The sequence below is a fragment of the Lissotriton helveticus genome, chromosome 11 (assembly GCF_964261635.1).
Source record: "Lissotriton helveticus chromosome 11, aLisHel1.1, whole genome shotgun sequence".
Taxonomy (NCBI): domain Eukaryota; kingdom Metazoa; phylum Chordata; class Amphibia; order Caudata; family Salamandridae; genus Lissotriton; species Lissotriton helveticus.
The window spans coordinates 1074278917-1074297012 of NC_136072.1; the positions used below are offsets into that span (position 1 = coordinate 1074278917).

Here is an 18096-nt window from a genome sequence, read left to right on the forward strand (position 1 = left end):
TACACTCCTGAATGTCTCCCTTGGGGTTTTCATTGGGCTTTCCTATGATGCAAGATGGGTGGGGGTGGGCTACTTTTCGTAACACCCACCTATGCTCTTTCCAACCAAGTCCATAGCCTACCAACCCTTCTTGTTTAGTTTTTGCATAAAGCTTCTCTCCCCTCCTACAGCATCGTGGATAATTTCCTCCATTTGCCAAACCCCCCTTTCCCAACTAGCACAGTTCTTTTTACAGTTCTCTGTTAAAACAATATTTTACGTTTCTGCCACCAATTAGTGCCTCATTTTTCACGAAAAGCTACTGAAAACCGACGCATTTCTCGATTTTATGAATTCAATGTTGTCCTTTTGTTAGTTGCTTTACCAGCATAGGGGCTAAACCTTTCTTTTCAGTAGAAATAGACTGCTGTGTCTAGTGGGGCAGTGAGGATGTTCATATGAAGGCATCTCTACAAGCTGGTGGAGCTGGGTCACACAACAGATAAAGAAGGGCACAGTACCCTAATGATGTCTTAGACGTACATTTGATAATGTAGCGCTAACGTCTTCCTGCCATTAGTGAGTCTCGTTTCATATAGGAAATGACCCTGTCAGTAAGAAGGCCTTTCCTCTCTAGACTCTCTGAGCCCAACCTCCGACTTAGAACAAGCTAACCTTGGGCGGTGAACTCCGCTCGCGGAGTGTTCGGAGTTTTCCGCACTCCGCCTTTCGCAGAGCTCGCAGAGTTCCGAAAGTTTTTTTCCTCGTTCGCGTTCACCAACGTCAAGTTGGTGAGCGCAAGCGAGGAAAATTCACCTCCCAGAGAGATTTTTCCTTGTTTGCGATAGTCATCATCAAGTTGGCGAGCGTGAGCGTGGAAAATAAACCTCCCGGCAAGATTTCTCAACGCAGGGGGTCAGGTTTCTCATTGCGAGTGGTCGCGCATGCTCGCGACCACTCACGTTGAGAAACTGCCCGTTCGCGTTGAGAAAGCTACCGCTCGAGTAAAAATCTACTCAAGCGGTAGAAAGGAAAGCAGCGCTCACTTTCGCTTGCATGGTGCCGTTCGCGATGATTGCACAGTGCGGACAAGCATCCGGCACCGAAAATCACCGCAAACAGAATTTTTCTACCACACTACACAGCTTGCGGAGCGCGGCGGAGTTTTTTCTACCACTTCAACTCTGCGAACTCCGCCCAGGGTTAGAACAAGCTATGACAGCTTCAAGAACAGCCGGAAAACAGATCTGTTGCAGCATCACACCTCCGGGGACATTGATGTGGAACCAGGGCTCTTCCTTCAGCAACTGGGATCAGACATCCCTATTCTGTATTTCTCTAGTGCACTGAAGTGACTGAGAAACGACACAGAGCACTATCAAATCTGTATGTATACTGCGCAGGGTCAGACTCATTTGCATATGGCCTTGTCTGAACTGGGGTGGCGGAGTGAGCTAAAGAACGGTGATGGATTGAGCACACGCTTTTGCAGAACATTTCCAAATCATTAACTTTTGTGAGAGAATAGTGCACCGTCTAGCTCTTTGTGCCAGAGCTCTTTGTGCCACCTTTTCCCCGAAACTAAGCCTGCTTGTTCCATGCTCTATCTGTTTCTCTGAAGTCAGTCATTTTTCTGTTGCAAAGCGCCGGGACGCCCCTTTGCTGGGGCAGCTGAGCGCTATATAAACTAATTGTAAATTCTAAATTGTAACATAACATAACAGAGGGTGCGCACCAATGCACCAGAGACAACGGAAGATAGAAGACAACTTCCGATGTGAAGCGAGATAGCTGCTGCAGACAAGAGGTCATGCTGTGGAGATGAGAACAGACCTTGATACCTTGATCTATCACCAACGAGAACCAACTAGGGGGACCACATCTTGAGTACCAAAAAACAGGTCATTCAAGAAAAGAAAAATGGGACTACAATTTTTGATCAGGCATGGGGCACAAAATGATCTACATGCAACTTCTACACACATCATCAACTGCGCTAATTTAATGGATTTCAACAAGGATACAGCGAATTAATACTGTACTGTAACACGTGAATAATTGCCTCTCTTTGTATAATATCACCCTCTATGAAAACCCAACACAGAGGGGGAAAAGATGTGGCGCAGCAGCCAGAGCTGCCGGGAGCTGCAGATCTGGGTTCAAGTCTCGGTGTCGGTTCACCGTCCTGGGATTTTGGCAAATTAACCATGGACAGCGCCTGGATACCCTCACGGGTGATAAGCCCTGCTATATAAATCTATTCATTAATGATAAATTCAGAGGGTGAAAATCCAGTATGTCTGTTTGCCCCTTCAATACGGCTTGTTAATACGCTCACAGATGAAGCTCTGAGGGTTTGTTGGGAGGTCTAGAACCAGCCCTTAGGAGGTGGACAGAAATGCTGCGGACTGCGGCTGGAGGAGGGTTGGGGTTGGTCAGGAGGAGGAAGCAGCGCTACACATCGTCCAATAGACTATCTGGCTGCTACCACCACTGGTGCATTCGCACTCACTCCACTGGCCAAGAGCAGCAGCCATCTGTGGCCAACTCAACACTGCGGCAGGGGAACAGCATCTGTGCAACGCCACGTGTTGCCCTGCGGTCAAACATCCAATATGGCTTCTTCAATTGACAGAGGAACAAATTGTGGAGTGAAAAAATGAAAATATAATCCATGTCTGTGCTATGCGCAGTAGTACAACGCTGGAGAGGGCGGGGTTCAGCAGTCGAAGAAAACCGGTCATAGGGCCAAACATTCTGTTCAGACCAAATCTAACTGCACGTAAGCTACCGCATAAGTAGTTAAGAACCTGCCCTCTCATGCTGCACAGGAACTGAATCGGAAGGGCTGTATCAGAATGACAACCTATTAATATTCAGTAAAACCCTTTCAATCAACGGCCTAAGGTCACAACACTATTGCTCTATTTCGTCCTAATCCTGACCAGTGCTTAATTTCAGCCGGTGGTTGCTGGTGGGGGCTCACCAGCACTCATTAATGGATACCACCACTTATTTTTCATCATCAGACTTGAACACCAAGCAAAAGAAAGAAAAACACACATTTGTGAAATAACGAGGAAGACAAAGATGGAGAAACTGTGACAAAGGGATAAGGAGCGTCTAGTGGAAAATACCTCACAGCCTCGGCATTGGGCGTGCCAACATTCAATAGTGTTGGACGTTGGTTTCTGAGCAAACGTTTAGGGCCCCGGCACTTATTCTTTTACAAATTAAGGCCTGACCCGAACCCAATGCTGTGCAGAGGTCGGACGACTGACTGCCTGTTATAGAGAGCGGTTGAAGCGCTACCAGGCCTACATACTGTCGCAATAGCGGAAAATAAGGACGCACTTGTTTTCGAAGTTCGAAGGACCTATGCAAGGCTGTGGCTTCAACCGGCTGTACCAGAGGGTCTCGTGTGCATGAGACATTTCCGTCCATCTATCCGGATGTGCTTAAATGCACTGGGACCACGTTTTACGCAAAAAAAGCATCCTCATCACATGGAACAGAAGGCGGACACTGCACAATTTAACGTAAAATACTAGTTCTGCTTGTATCCTCAAAGTATTTCCAAAGCACTACACCGTCACACAAGCAGCAAGTGCACTGTAATTATAAATAGGTTATCGGGCAGTAACGTCATACATATTACTGACTAATTGCTTGATTTATTTATAGATTTTTTGGGTAAATCACAGTATAACTCATATGTTGTCTCTTGGCTCTAAGCTACCTGGTACTGTTCATATATGCTTGCTCTTATGGCTCCCACTGAAAACCTGCTGGTGAATTAGATTCGTCAACAACCAGAATCACACCAGTAAACACACAAAAAAAAGCCATCAAAAATAAACTGACGACTGGTAAGAGGCGAACAATTAACAGTGTGAATGTGCTGCATGGAATGTTGGTGTGGTGATGGTGGATGGAATGTTTGGGTGCCGGTGAGGTGAGGTGAGGTGTGGCCGTTGGAGTATGGGCTGAGCAGCAGGCAGGCTGCTCCTGTTGGGGCTGCTCTACATGAGCTCAACAACCTGTAACTAAAACTAAATAAATCATCTTTAACTACACTTCGGCGAATGGACGTCATCATTACACCATCCCTTTGTTCTTTAATTAGCACTTCAGACAAACTCCGCTTCCGTACGGCTGTCTGGACCTATTATTTCTAGAGACTGACTCTGACGCAAAGGTAGACTGGTACGGGGCATCGAGACACGTCCCTCGAGCAGCCGCGGTCCATGCAGGTAACAGCAGTAGGGCGGTGGGGCCGTGTAAGGGGGGATTTCGAGGGACGATGCAGAGAGAATATTAATTATTTTTTTCATTTTCCCTCGGCATCGTCCCTCAAAATCCCCCCCTTATCCGGCCCCACCGCTGTTACCTGTACGGACCGCGGCTGCCCTCGAGTTACACTGGGTGGTGACGCAGCCGGACCAGTGCTTCTTAAACAGGGCACCTGGTCAATGAGGTCACAAGACTACACCTTACAAGCAAGCAGACGTCATCAAACGAACATTCTAGAATGCCTTGTGCTTGCCATTTTACTCTACTCTGTAATGAGGGCCGGTGGCGCGGTGGACAGGTTTGCAAGGCGCTTTAGGCTTCCAACCGCCAGTGTCATGGGCAAGTGCTCCTAAAAACCCCTGGCTCCAGATTTTTCTTTAGTCCAGGAAGCATTGGCAAGTGCCCCTCTGCCCCCTGATTGGTATGTTTAGGTCAAACATGATTCAAAAGAGTTTTTACCAGAACCGCTCCAGTGTTAGTGCCAGAGAGAACAGAATAACCTGTTAACAAGAAAAATATAGATTCATCTATTGCAATGTAGCACGTAGAGGTGGGCTGAGGTTTTAAGAGGGTTTAAAGATGTCCTGTGAAGCATCCTGTGGACCAGAAAGGTGGGTTAACTCAGTGACTGTTCAGCCCTCATGCTGCTAATTAAAGTTAGTATACAGGATAAAAATAATGAGCAAATGCCAACTTGTGTGTCTGTCTAAAAACAATTAACTGTGAATTAAACTTTGAAATTGTATTCTTGCACAAGCAGGCTGAAAAACAGGTAGGTCTGGATCACATACCGTCAGCGGCAAGCCAATCAGAGGTGTGTTGTGTGCTCACTTTACATGGGCACAAGTCCTAAAAAAAGAAATGGGGGGACTAACCTAGTTAGGCAGTATGCAAGTGACATCACGGCGCATGACAATTCATGTTACATCACAGGAATTGAGATGAAAGGAAGTGGCTTCACAAGCCACAACTTAAATATGTACGTGTGATGCAAAGTGCCCTGATACTCTGCTTTGGAATGAGTAGCGCTATTCAAGAAAAAATAGTGGTACTTAAATTATTTCAATGCCTCCTCAAGGATTGTAAATGCTAAATAAATTACATTTATTTTGTGTAAATACTGGGAGTGACCAACACATCTGACATTCTTACAGTGCATGCATATCTAGCAAACAGAGCCTGAACAAAGTGAAAAGCTGCCTCTCTTAAGTATGTGAGAAGTGCTAACTTTTGTTTCCCCTCTGCTGCATTTGCTTCTGGTTGTGAGGCTCCTGACTGCTCCCAGCCAGGAGACTCAGAACAAAAGGAGGCCTGATGAACCCGCAAATTCGCCCTTTGTTATGGGCCCAGCAAGAGTCTAAAATAAGAAAGCCCCGTCCCCCCTGCACGTTGTTGCTTGTTGCAGATGGACAGCAGACAAAGTGCAGGCGCTGCTAAAAGTGTCCCGGTGTTTGGAAATTACACCGGTACGTGTTCAGCACATTATTTAGTGAGGCCCACTTCTTGGCAGGGTGGACGGTGTTCACCCTGTGAAAATAGTAGGTGGACGCCGTCCACCCGCGTTAACCCCCGGCTCGTGCCCTGCACTTTAACCTTTATGAAGTCATGTCTGCGTGATATCTGACCTATGGCCCTGGCCTCTGACATATACCTTTCGCTTCTGAATAGTCATCCATGTTAAGTTTAACATTCAATAACATAAAGCCGGTATACGACTGTGCATCTAGGCTGTACATATATGATGCATAGGTGCATGTTGGTGATGCCCACAATAAGCATCTTTTATATAAGGTATATAAGACAAAGGCAATACGTCATTTAAGTATGCACATTTTCATCAAGCTGTTTTCACACTTCCTGGCCACAAGAATATGTTCACCTGCATCCCTGCCTGAACAGCTCCAAACTGGGTGCAATGCCCTAAAAGCAGAGAGAACTGCTGTATCAGGGGTGACCCCTCCAAGTACATTTGGTATCTTCCCCAGACAGTGGGGTACCATTGTGTGCTGTGTCCGCTTGGGCTGTATGCATCCTTTGTTCAGGTGTGTTCAGGTTTGTTCTGTACATCATCCCCCCTAAGGGCAAGTAAGGAATCGCTATTTACAGACTATGACGATGCTATATTATTTTAGCCTGTACACTTCCTTTAGATTTGCTATTGTCAATATGTTAGTGTTTTAGTTACCATTTTGCTACATGTATTCTGAACTAAGTCGGTGAATGCTTAAAGTCTTTAGTAAATTAATCCATATTTGTGTGTGCTAAGTAGGGTAGCTCATCAATAAACTGCTGATTTTTTCACTAGACTGCATTTTCATCCCAATACGGGCCCTTCCCCGGGTAAGGTACAAGGAAGGCAACATGAAATACGTGCGTTTTCTCTGCTCACCATGGCTAGTAAGTAAATCTTCATACCCTTGGGGGCCACAAGAAATCTACCAGGTGTGACCAACATTTTCAGCTCGCATCAGCCAGCAGACATGTGCCTAATGGGAGATTACTTATCCCTCAATGGTTTGTAGATCATCTGTGCCCCATTTAGGCTTCTTAGAAGTTCTAACAGGAAAGAGAAGACCAATGTATTGGAAGAGAAAGCCTCTACTGAGGAGCTCACGTAGGCAAAGGAACGATGGGCCCCTTGAAGAATGTGTGACTACAGAGGACAGGGTCCCTTCCCAACCCAGGTAGCTGGTATCCCCTTAGATAGGATGTAATTAGTTGCAAACCAGGCAAGGCACACCTGGGCATAATTGGGTTCACTTAGCATTTTTAGTGGTAAATAGGCCAGTTCATTAGGGATCCTTGGCCCTGATGAATGCCCATGACCTGTATAGGCAACAGATCGGGGCAGAAACATGTTGGCTTAAGGGGGATGGATTTAGCCATTGAGCTCATATTCCATTTCATAACTGTTTTTAGATATACCAGAGGTCCCCAACATTAAAGGTGATAACCTGGTTTGTCTCGAGGTATTTTTAGTTGATTTGAATCCCTCATTGTCCAGCAATACTTTATTTAAGAACTCCCTCCACCCTCTCGATCTGGAGGTTGAGTCCGCCCTGGTGGTACCGTCCTACCAGGGTGTGGAGAGGTTGCCTGGGATGAAGCATGACATAAACTGTGGGTGAGGCTTCCTCTTCCAAAAGATTGTCCTTCTTTTTCTTGTTCAAACTTCTGAGAAGTCTAAACAGTGCATAGATCTACAAACCATTGAGGGATAAGTAATTCCACCCTCCAAACCCCCCACAGTTACCGCACTCTATTGTGTTTTTTTTCCCATTTCCCAAGGAGGGCATGTGCTGGCTTAATCTCCCCCTTTTTACTTACGTGATTAGACCTAATTCTGGCCATCCCTATCTGCCTCTTAGAGGCACCGGCTGGTTTTAAAATCTCTAGGTTTCTATATGGGTGGGATCTGTAATCTTGTATTGAAACCCTAAAGATGTTTGGTTGCTAAAGTGGTTCTTGCACATCTCTCACAGAGCTCCGAGAGCATCAACTGGGCAGCTTCAAAGTCACTATACATGTATACATACAAAGTAGACGAATCCAAAATAGCACACCAGAAAAGACAATCCCTTCACAAAGAGGGGCAGAGTAGAACTCTTCTGAGAGTGCATTAAGGCCTAAAAGGCCAACATATCAAAGTTTCCAATTCTGAAAGGAATTGATACATTATTTTTTATTGCGCAGAAAATGGTCAAAGTAAGGTTCATGAGAATGAGGAAAAGAGTTTTAAAAAAAGAGGTAAAAGTGGAGGCCCTGTGAGTGATGTTGGCTAGGAGGGTGAAGGTGTGTGTGGGACATGAGTGCAGACAAGATGGAAGGGTTTAAGAGTAGGTTGGATGGGACAAGAGTAAATCTGCAACGCTGGGGAAGAAGGGTTAAGAAGAGATCAAGGCGTTGCAAACTGTCTATCAAGTACAGAGCTCGAAATTGAATCCAAAAGACGACAAATTAAATCAATAAAAGTGAATACAGACATATCTATGTTTTGCGACGCGTGAAATAACTCTGCTTCAGTTGCTCTTTTATTTTTCGATGTATAATTCATTTAAAAATGGTGGCTCCTTAAAATGTAGATTGCGGTCACTGGCTTCCATGGCAAAAAGGCTGCTATAAGCCCAGGAACGAACAGCCTCGCTGATAATGTTACCAGATGTCTCCACGTCTGCAGGGCAGCAAACCTCCACCCCCTGTCCTACTCCACACCTGGGATTCGTTCATGTGAACTGAAGGCCCTGGCCAGAAGAACCAGTGAACGAAGAAGCAATGAACCCGAAACACTGTGCAGTGCCAACATGCAGCTGTCTGGCACCCCTACTCCCTACAAAGCTATGGAAATATTTTCCACACTAATCCCCACAAAGTGCCAAGAGAGCGTCAGACTGTCCTCTATCCAGGGAGGTTTAGGGCCAAATGGTGCATTTCACAGAACAATTTTCCAAACACATTTCCTTAAAAGCCACATGTTTTGCTGGCGGCTCCAAAGAGGACTATTCCAATATTTCAGGTTCTGCTACAATATCCAAGTGCAATATTACTGCCTGGCTGAAAAGCATGCTCTTATTGGCTTAGCTGAAGTAGTGCCCATCTGAAAAAGTGTCTACCATTAAAACAAATGGCTATTGAAAATGCCATGGCAGGAGAAATAGTACTGTGCCCCTGTGTCCTAGGCACTGATAAAGCTTACACGTATGTGAGTGTTGGTGAAATATTCCAGGGTGTAGCCAGTATCTGCAGGGTGGTGCTCAGGTATTCCAGCGTACAACCACCATTGGTCTGAAACTTCAACCCCTGGGACCCCCAGTGGCATTGCCCCTCACTTGGGCTACTAAATGGGTTTTTGTGTCCAGAGTGTAGCATATCCATATTTGAGATATGCTCAACAGGGGACCCAGTCACAGGTGACATGGGGCCGTATTACACAAGCACCCTGGGGGCGCAACAGGAATTTGTACCTGCTTTATGCACCCCTGGGGCACTTTGATATTTCAGTAGGGGCCGCAGATGCTTGTATGAAACCTTGTGTAATACCCATAGCGCTGGTGCACATATAGAGCTACCTGGGAGGGTGTTCCCTCATTTGCATGGGTGGGGCGGTCTTGACAGTAGGAGGCACTCAAACACAACCGACTGCATTTAAAGCCCTTTTGGAGAATACATTAATAGACCAATAGCACAAAAGATGCTGCAGGAGTGAAAAAAGGGTGCAGACAAAAGGACAACTCTACAGGTAGTGAATACAAGCAGTGGGGAGTCCCGGAGACAAAAAGAAGGAAAGAACACACAAGGTGAACATCACAGGATACACTCGCGAGACGAGGCACCTAGTGCACAAGACGAGACACAGTGTACCTCGTTGGCCGAATAGCAGTCAGCGGCAAAGACGGCAGCCAAGAGCGGAGATGCACCATTCACAGCAGCTAGTGAGAAATGTCTACCATCAGTTCCAAAGAGATAAGCCAGGGGTTGTTTGAGGATTTGAGGGCATTTTAAGGTTTAATGTTGCAGGGAGGGGATAGTGGTTTCATGTATTAAATGAGGAAGCTTCATGCCTTGTGGCGACAACTGCATAACCCGTAAAATATAAAAAGTACGATTACTGAAAGGAAAATCTGGAGATTGTGGGAAAAATCATGACAATTGAAGGGAGTTTACATGGCTTACATGAGGGAAATGCCAAGTATTTGGGATACTTGTCACTGTTGTTGCTTCACTGATCACGCAAAATTTAGGAAACTTGTAACACCTTGGTATTCGCCACCCCTACTCCTGGTTGAGTGTCCCTTCCTCTGCGGCAGCTACTGCTTCACATCCTTCCTTTCGGCTGGATTAGCGCCATGAAGCCTCTGGAAAGGTGTAGGTGAGTTTTACTTAATAAAAGACATCAACAACTAATAAGAGCGAGTTTAATAGCTAATTTAAAAGCCATCTGAATGTGAACAACTGTAAATGTCTTGGCTCGTGCTTAGATCAATTTCATGACTTCTAGAGAAGATACTTTGGGAATTTACTGATTTTTGGTAGATATGTAGATAAAAGGTTGGTGATTTCCTGGCAAATATTTTAGCATTTTCATGCATAGCCTAAAGGTAATTTCATGAGGAACATTTCTATGGCTCAGGCAACATTGTGTCCTATATGTAAGCAATTCCCCCAAGCTGAAAGTTCTGGTGTTTCATTTGCTCTTAGGAGGCCTATATAATGTGGGCATTCCAGCAGCGCTACCCATACCATAGGATTAAATTCACATAGGTGTAAAGGTGCTGCTACTGCTCATGCACAGCCTGCCTGAACACCAGCAGGAAATGTCACGCTCTTCATTTCACCAAGGTCAGGCACGCCTGTTTTATCACCATATTACTGTACATTTTAATTACCGCATAACAATGGCATGAGTGTGTATTAAAACTTTCATGTTAAGCCAAGCAAAAGCAAAATAAAAATCAAGCAACATAGCAAAATAGCTAATACTATTAAAAAAAAAACAGCTCCCACAAAGCAGATGACAATGATATTTGGGCCTTTAAAATTCCTTAAATTGAGTCTCCTCAAACAAACTGTGTTCACGCACACTTGCAATAAGTGAACTTACCTTTCTATCCAAAAAAGACGCGATCAAGGTGAAGTTTTTGGGATGCTGCATGAACCTAAAAACGAAAGGTAAAAAAATGGAATTATAAATCGACCTGCGACCCTCTTTTTTTAGTCTGGTTTTGTAAATTGAAAATTGTGGTGATCCCGCCATCCCCCTCTAAACAAACTGTATGTACCATCTCAATAATTTCACATAATATTCAGACCTGTTAATTTCTGTTTTATTTCACTATTAATAATTTTGCATATTTGCGGTGATTCAGACATTTGTTTGAAAGGTCACTTATAAGTTGTTCTTTGAATCAATAAATCCAGAGATAGATTTCTCATACCACACAAACAATCCTGGGTCGAGCCTATATTTTAGTTCCAGCTGTGATGGCACCTTCGCTCAGTTGGACACTTTCCTATTTGCTGCAATCTGCAGAATCACAGGGTTTGTGACCGCAAGAAACTAATTTTGAATTTACAGACCCCTTCTGTGAGCTAGAAAATTATTTCTGATTCGCAAACATGGTTTCACGAGTCATAACCTAAGTTAAAAGGAATCGTTAAGATGGCGCCCATTCTAATTGCAAAAGTGTGCTAACAGACCTAATACCCCAATACGGACAGGTGTTAACAACTGTTAATTGCCCTTTCCTGCTTATGCTTTCTCACCTTGGATTTGGTCCAATAACTTTGGGAGGGTAATTAACTAACCCTGGGCGTAGCGGGGCTACGTGGAGGTCCACTGAGTTGCAAACAAACTCTGTGGCACTCCGCTACGTCACCCACCTCCACCCCCCCTATTAACAAGTAAGTAAACTGTTGGAAGTATACAGATGACAGGAACCAAAGGTAAGAGAGTATACTTTATTGGCCATCCACTCTCCTCACTGGAGAGTAACACAACATTCCAAGGTGAGCTTCAGGTGGGGGAAACCAAGCGGGAGGAGGGAACAGAGGGAAACGGAATGTACCATTGCAATGACAATTAGGCATAACAAACATTAATTAAAAATAAATTAAAAACCACTTACCTCTGTACTGCCGCGTCCCTGGGCTGCCCTCCTCCTCTTCCTCGACCTATCGGTAATCATTGTGAAAACTGCGCATGTGCGCGCGACAGCGCATGCACATTTCTTGGTAGAAATGCGCAGGCACGTGCGTATGTGCAGTTTTCTCACGGATTGCCGATAGGGCGACGAAGAGGAGGAGGGCAGCCCGGGGATGCCGCAGTACAGAGGAAAGTGGTTTTAAATATATTTTTAATTAATGTTTACTTACATGTTAATAGTGAGGGTGGAGGCGGGGGCTGGCCAACTCCGCTCCGGATTGTGCGGTGATTTGCCTTCTCCACGGAATGCGGAGGAGGCACATCTCCGCACACTCCGCAGGCGGAGCCAGGGCCGTTTCTACCATTAGGCAAGACTAGGCGGCCGCCTAGGGCGGCAAAATGGCTAGGGCGGCAAAATGGCTAGGGCGGCAAAAGAGGGTAACATTTTTAAATTTGAACCTACAAACGTAAAGCTAGGCGGCCGCCTAGTCTTGCCTAATGGTAGAAACGGCCCTGCTTCTGAGGACGCTTCAGGGGGCACAGTCTGTCTGTCGCCAGATCCAGCCAGAGAGGGTGACGCGCGCCAAATCCCCACCCCAGGCCCTTCGTCTCTTTCTAATGCGTGCGAAAAGTGCTGGAATCCCAAACAAGCAGCGTCTCGGCTGGTACTAGAGAAGGGGGGGCTGGCAGTGCAGGGAATGTAGACTGTTTTTAAACTGCTCGCCACAGCTTTCCTAAATACCGAAAGCTCATAGAGAGGGGTGTAGTGAGAACTGATTTCAGTGCTTTGAGGTGCCCTTATGACGTCACAGGCACTGTACAAATAATATGCAACGTAACACAGGATGGCAGCGGATAGCCCTCTACTTGAAAGGGGGCCATCCTCTGCTCACTTCAGGCACCCCCACTCCGGGGCTGTGTATCTTAAGCACCAGCCCCAGACCACCTGCACGCAGTCTGCAGTCTGCACACCGTGCACAGAGAGCTGCACAGAGAGCTGCACAGAGAGCTGCATAGACCCTGCAGACCGCTTTTACTCATTTCTCATCACAGAATCAAATACCCTTCATATGATTACTGTTGGCATAATGCACGCCCGAAGACGCAAAATTGCCCAGGGCTGCAATAGCAGTGTCGGTGCTCACTCCCTGGCAATTGTCAACACAGCACATGCGACGCACAATGAGAACGGATGCCAACAGGCTTACAAATGGAGGGCTAGATCCCAATGTCGCTCATGCTTTTCAATATAAAAGTAACATTTGTCTCATTTGACATTCATACACATTTTTTTTTACATTTAACCGCTCTGTACATTTTTGAAGACATTATTGGAAGGTTGAGCAGAGAAACTGCGTGGTGATTGCATTTTATCCTGTAAGTATCACATATAACCTTTATACATTTCATTACTGGTAACTGGTTAATGGCTTAACAACTGAATGATTAGAGATTTGCCCTTAAGTTGGCTCCATCTTCAACATGCCTTGAACTATTAACAAGCATTGAAAATGCAATAGGTCTCGCAATAGAAGAGTTTGACATTTTTCGTTTTGCAAATGGATTAGTGACACCTATAGCATTTGGAATGCAACATGTTTTGTATTTACGTGACTTATATGGCAGCTCTGGTCGTTATGCTACATCTCTAGATAGTTTTATCTTTCGCAAATGTGACACCTATTGTAACACAATATGTGTTGTGAGGGTGAGGGGTTGAGGGTGAGGGGTTGAGGGTGAGAGAGGGTGAGGGTGAGGGGTTGAGGGTGAGGTGTTGAGGGTGAGTGAGGGTGAGGTGTTGAGGGTGAGTGAGGGTGAGGGTGAGTGAGTGTGAGGGGTTGAGGATGAGTGAGGGTGAGGGTGAGTGAGGGTGAGTGAGGGTGAGGGGTTGAGGGTGAGTGAGGGTGAGGGTGAGGCTGAGGGGTTGAGGGTGAGTGAGGGTGAGTGAGAGTGAGGGTGAGTGAGGGGTTGAGGGTGAAGGGTTGAGGGTGGGTGAGGGGTTGAGGGTGAGTGAGGGTGAGGGTGAGGGGTTGAGGGTGAGTGTGGGTGAGGGTGAGTGAGGGTGAGGTGTTGAGGGTGAGTGAGGGTGAGGGGTTGAGGGTGAGTGAGGGTGAGGGTGAGTGAGTGTGAGGGGTTGAGGGTGAGTGAGGGTGAGGGTGAGTGAGGGTGAGGGGTTGAGGGTGAGTGAGGGTGAGGGTGAGGGTGAGGCTGAGGGGTTGAGGGTGAGTGAGGGTGAGTGAGAGTGAGGGTGAGTGAGGGGTTGAGGGTGAAGGGTTGAGGGTGGGTGAGGGTGAGGGGTTGAGGGTGAGTGAGGGTGAGGGGTTGAGGGTGAGTGAGGGTGAGGCGTTGAGGGTGAGTGAGGGTGAGGGTGAGTGTTGGTGTGGGTGAGGGTGAGTGAGGGTGAGGGTGAGTGAGGGTGAGTGAGGGTGAGGGTGAGTGAGGGTGAGTGAGGGTGAGTGAGGGTGAGGGGTTGAGGGTGAGTGAGGGTGAGTGAGGGTGAGTGAGGGTGAGGGGTTGAGGGTGAGTGAGGGTGAGGGGTTGAGGGTGAGTGAGGGTGAGGGTGAGTGAGTGTGAGGGGTTGAGGGTGAGTGAGGGTGAGGGTGAGTGAGGGTGAGGGGTTGAGGGTGAGTGAGGGTGAGGGTGAGGCTGAGGGGTTGAGGGTGAGTGAGAGTGAGGGTGAGTGAGGGGTTGAGGGTGAAGGGTTGAGGGTGGGTGAGGGTGAGGGGTTGAGGGTGAGTGAGGGTGAGGGGTTGAGGGGTTGAGGGTGAGGCGTTGAGGGTGAGTGAGGGTGAGGGTGAGTGAGGGTGAGGGTGAGTGTGGGTGAGGGTGAGTGAGGGTGAGTGAGGGTGAGGGTGAGTGAGGGTGAGGGTGAGTGAGGGTGAGTGAGGGTGAGGGGTTGAGGGTGAGTGAGGGTGAGGGGTTGAGGGTGAGTGAGGGTGAGGGGTTGAGGGTGAGTGAGGGTGAGGGTGGGTGGGGGTGGGTGAGGGTGGGTGAGGGGTTGAGGGTGAGTGAGGGTGAGGGTGAGGGGTTGAGGGTGAGTGAGGGTGAGGGTGGGTGGGGGTGGGTGAGGGTGGGTGAGGGTGAGGGGTTGAGGGTGAGTGAGGGTGAGGGTGGGTGAGGGTGGGTGAGGGTGAGTGAGGGTGAGGGGTTGAGGGTGAGGGGTTGAGGGTGAGTGAGGGTGAGGTGTTGAGGGTGAGTGAGGGTGACAGCGTTTCTTTTCAAAGGCAACCGAAGTGCAAACACAAGTGGATCCCTGTCCCTCACACGATGGTTTTTAGGGTACAAATGTACAACGGCCGCCTGTGGGTCCTCGCCGGGCTTCCGAGAGGCAGGAAATACCGTTTGCATTATTAAATTGCGAAGTTGTAGTGGGGGAGGGGGGGCGGTAAGAAAAAGGCGACCTCGAACTCCAGGTCCCAACAATCCAACACACACTCTCCGTTTAATGCAATATAATGGTGCCGAGAGACCTGGAAGGCGCGGGCCCTGCTGGCAGAGGTTGCACTGCGGCTGCGCAGCTTCAACACCTCCAAAGCACCGAAAATGACTGCTTCAATTCTACTGTGATGACTTACATGTGGTTTGGTGGCGCAGAGATTAAGCTGTAATTGATTTAAAAGCCGTACTGATTAACGAAAAGAAAGTGATTTTTTTAGGGGCAGAAGACAGTCATGGAAAACTGACATTAGGAGAGACTGTGGTTAGGGGTGTGTTATGGTAAGTGGGGAACACCGTAAACAGTTTCAGAATCCCACCCACTGTATTCAGAGAGAACCACGGGGCCGGGAGGGGTGGGGGAGTCGAGCTTACTATCACACACCCGGAGCATGCACAGAGCAAGAAGTGGGCAGGCGTCCCATTAGCTGACCTCCGTGTGACCTTCACCACATGCTGTCTATTACTACAAACGTAAGGGAGGGAGGGGGTGCCCTGTCATACAGACTGAAGACAAGCCAGTGTGCCTTAATCATATAGGCCTTTAAACACAACACTGCAGGCCCCCCAAAGGAAAAAGACTGAAAAGCTGGTAATGCAAAAAAAAAAAACAAGACGGAGGGCATTGCTGTGGGGAGGGGGTGGAGGAGAAATGCACACGGCGGGCAGGGGAGGGGGCGGAGCGGGGAGAGCGGCATGTGGGTGTGAAGAAGCCGGGGCCTTTGAAGTGAAGCTAAGCTTCACTTCAAAAGGTGTCGGAGGAATGCGGCTGAGGGAACAGACGGCGATTGCGGCTGAGGGAACTGATGTGCACGCGCTTTTAAGCTCAATGCACATGCGCATTGAGCTTAAAAGTCACGGGCACTGCAAGGAATCGCCATGATTCCTTGCTTGTTAGTTAAAGAGTGGTTAAGCCGCAATAGTCTCGCAAGCTCGATGCGCATGCGCATCGACAGGCGAGACCTAAAAATGGTTATTTTTCTCTTTCAGAATTCTGGGCTGAAATATTGGCAGCTCAGTGAACTTTGCACCTGTTGTCATAATAATAGGCTGTTCGTGCCTAACAAAAATGAATGTGTCCTCATGATGTAGCGCAACTTGTGCTCGTGTAAAGCGCTCTGATACCCGATACTTTCGGGTCAAGATCGCTCTATATAAAACTCCATTAAAAAAAAGGACTGACCACTAGCCTAGTGTCATGCCCGATACCGTCATCCGGTAGTGACCGTTTAGGCAAACGTCAATGTCCATGCTGGGATTTTTGAGCCAGTGCTTACCCTGTTAAAAGTAAGACTACAAATCCCAGGATGTAACGCACAGGTGGCTGCAAACCCGGGATTGGTTGAAGGTATTCCACAACATAGAACCACTTGTCAACTGTGGGAGAAGTGTGCATTCTGCCTTGCACCGGTTCAAATTCTGGTCAGGATTACTCATAGCGGGAACATGCACAAGCGTGTCAATAACTTCTATTCACAGCGCCAAGAAGCAGTTCATTCTGTGTTGTACACCAATCTTTATTAACTTCTTTCCACGATCTCTGATTAGCGCAGATTTGAGCATCAAGGACTATAATCTCCTTGACGTGGAAATCTTTTAATTGTTGTGATCAGCCTCTATTAAATGGATACAATGGAGATGATACCCATTTCAGGTGCCTCAGTGAGAGAGAAAAAACAAGCGTTGGCAAAACCACTAGGTCTGGCCTTGGAAGATGGTGCAAGTTACTATTTTTGTTGTTTCGGGTTTTGGAAATGAGGTGCACTGACGCCTCAGTAGTATTTAAACAGAAGGCTCTACTGGGCATCCGTGAACATAGTTCTCTGAGTGTATGGCTACCGTAATGGTCTGGCCTGGACCTTTTGTTGAGGTCGTTTGCAGGACTGACCGTTGTGATTGTGGGTTTTTTTCTGATAGTAAATAATGATAGTCACATTGAAGGGTTCGGCAGTAGAGGGTGTGCCTCTCTAGCCTGGTGACAGGGGGAGAGAGGGATGGTAGTAAAAGGGAGGGGGTGGCATTTTTCAATTCTCGCCTACGGCGGCAAAACACCTAGAAACTGCCCTGGGCGGAGCAGTGGTCTCCGCACCGGGTTATAATTAACAATGGTTAATGTCATCTTTAGTGGGCAATAAGGCTGACGTTTGTGCTGTATATGAGATATTGCACCCTCAAATGTGCCTAACCTGCATACTCAAAGTCGTCAATGAATATTCCATGGCTGTATAGGAGGCATAGAAGCACAGGCCGGGAGCCTCAATAAGGGCACAGGAGTCTTTGAGAAATATTCGCATTATGCACATTTGTATTTACTTCATCCTTGCTAACGTATGGGTGGGTAACTGTAGGTCATCCCAGATCCCATGAATGCACTCTCTTCAGAGTCACAGATACACAAACAAGAAAAGCGCCTTGATGCCACATATTTAAAAGGCAGCAGGGCGATATGATGTCAGACAGATACACAGACAAACGGGGCGCTGTGATGTCAGAAAGATACACAGACAAACGGGGCACTGTGATGTCAGAAAGAAACACAGACAAATGGGGCACTGTGTTGTAAGCGAAACACCATCAAGGACAGTGTTGTGATATCAGAGAATGGTAAACAGGGCATTGTGATGTTAGAGATACGTTTAGAAGCAGGGCACTGTGAGGTCAGAGATACGTAAGCAGGGCACTGTGATGTCAGAGACAAGCAAACAGGGCACTGTGATGCCAGAGATACGTTAAGAAACCGAGCACTGTGA

General features: G+C 47.1%; 1 protein-coding gene across 13 annotated transcripts in view; it reads right to left on the reverse strand.

Moving 5' to 3' along the window:
- NCOR2 (nuclear receptor corepressor 2) overlaps positions 1 to 18096 on the reverse strand; it is a 1388857-nt gene that overhangs the window by 600443 nt on the left and 770318 nt on the right. For all 13 annotated transcript variants that reach the window (XM_078667637.1, XM_078667632.1, XM_078667640.1 and 10 more), the window contains exon 13: positions 10871 to 10925. In XM_078667637.1, the coding sequence (XP_078523763.1) occupies positions 10871 to 10925 (55 nt within the window). The remainder of the gene's footprint in view (positions 1 to 10870; positions 10926 to 18096) is intronic.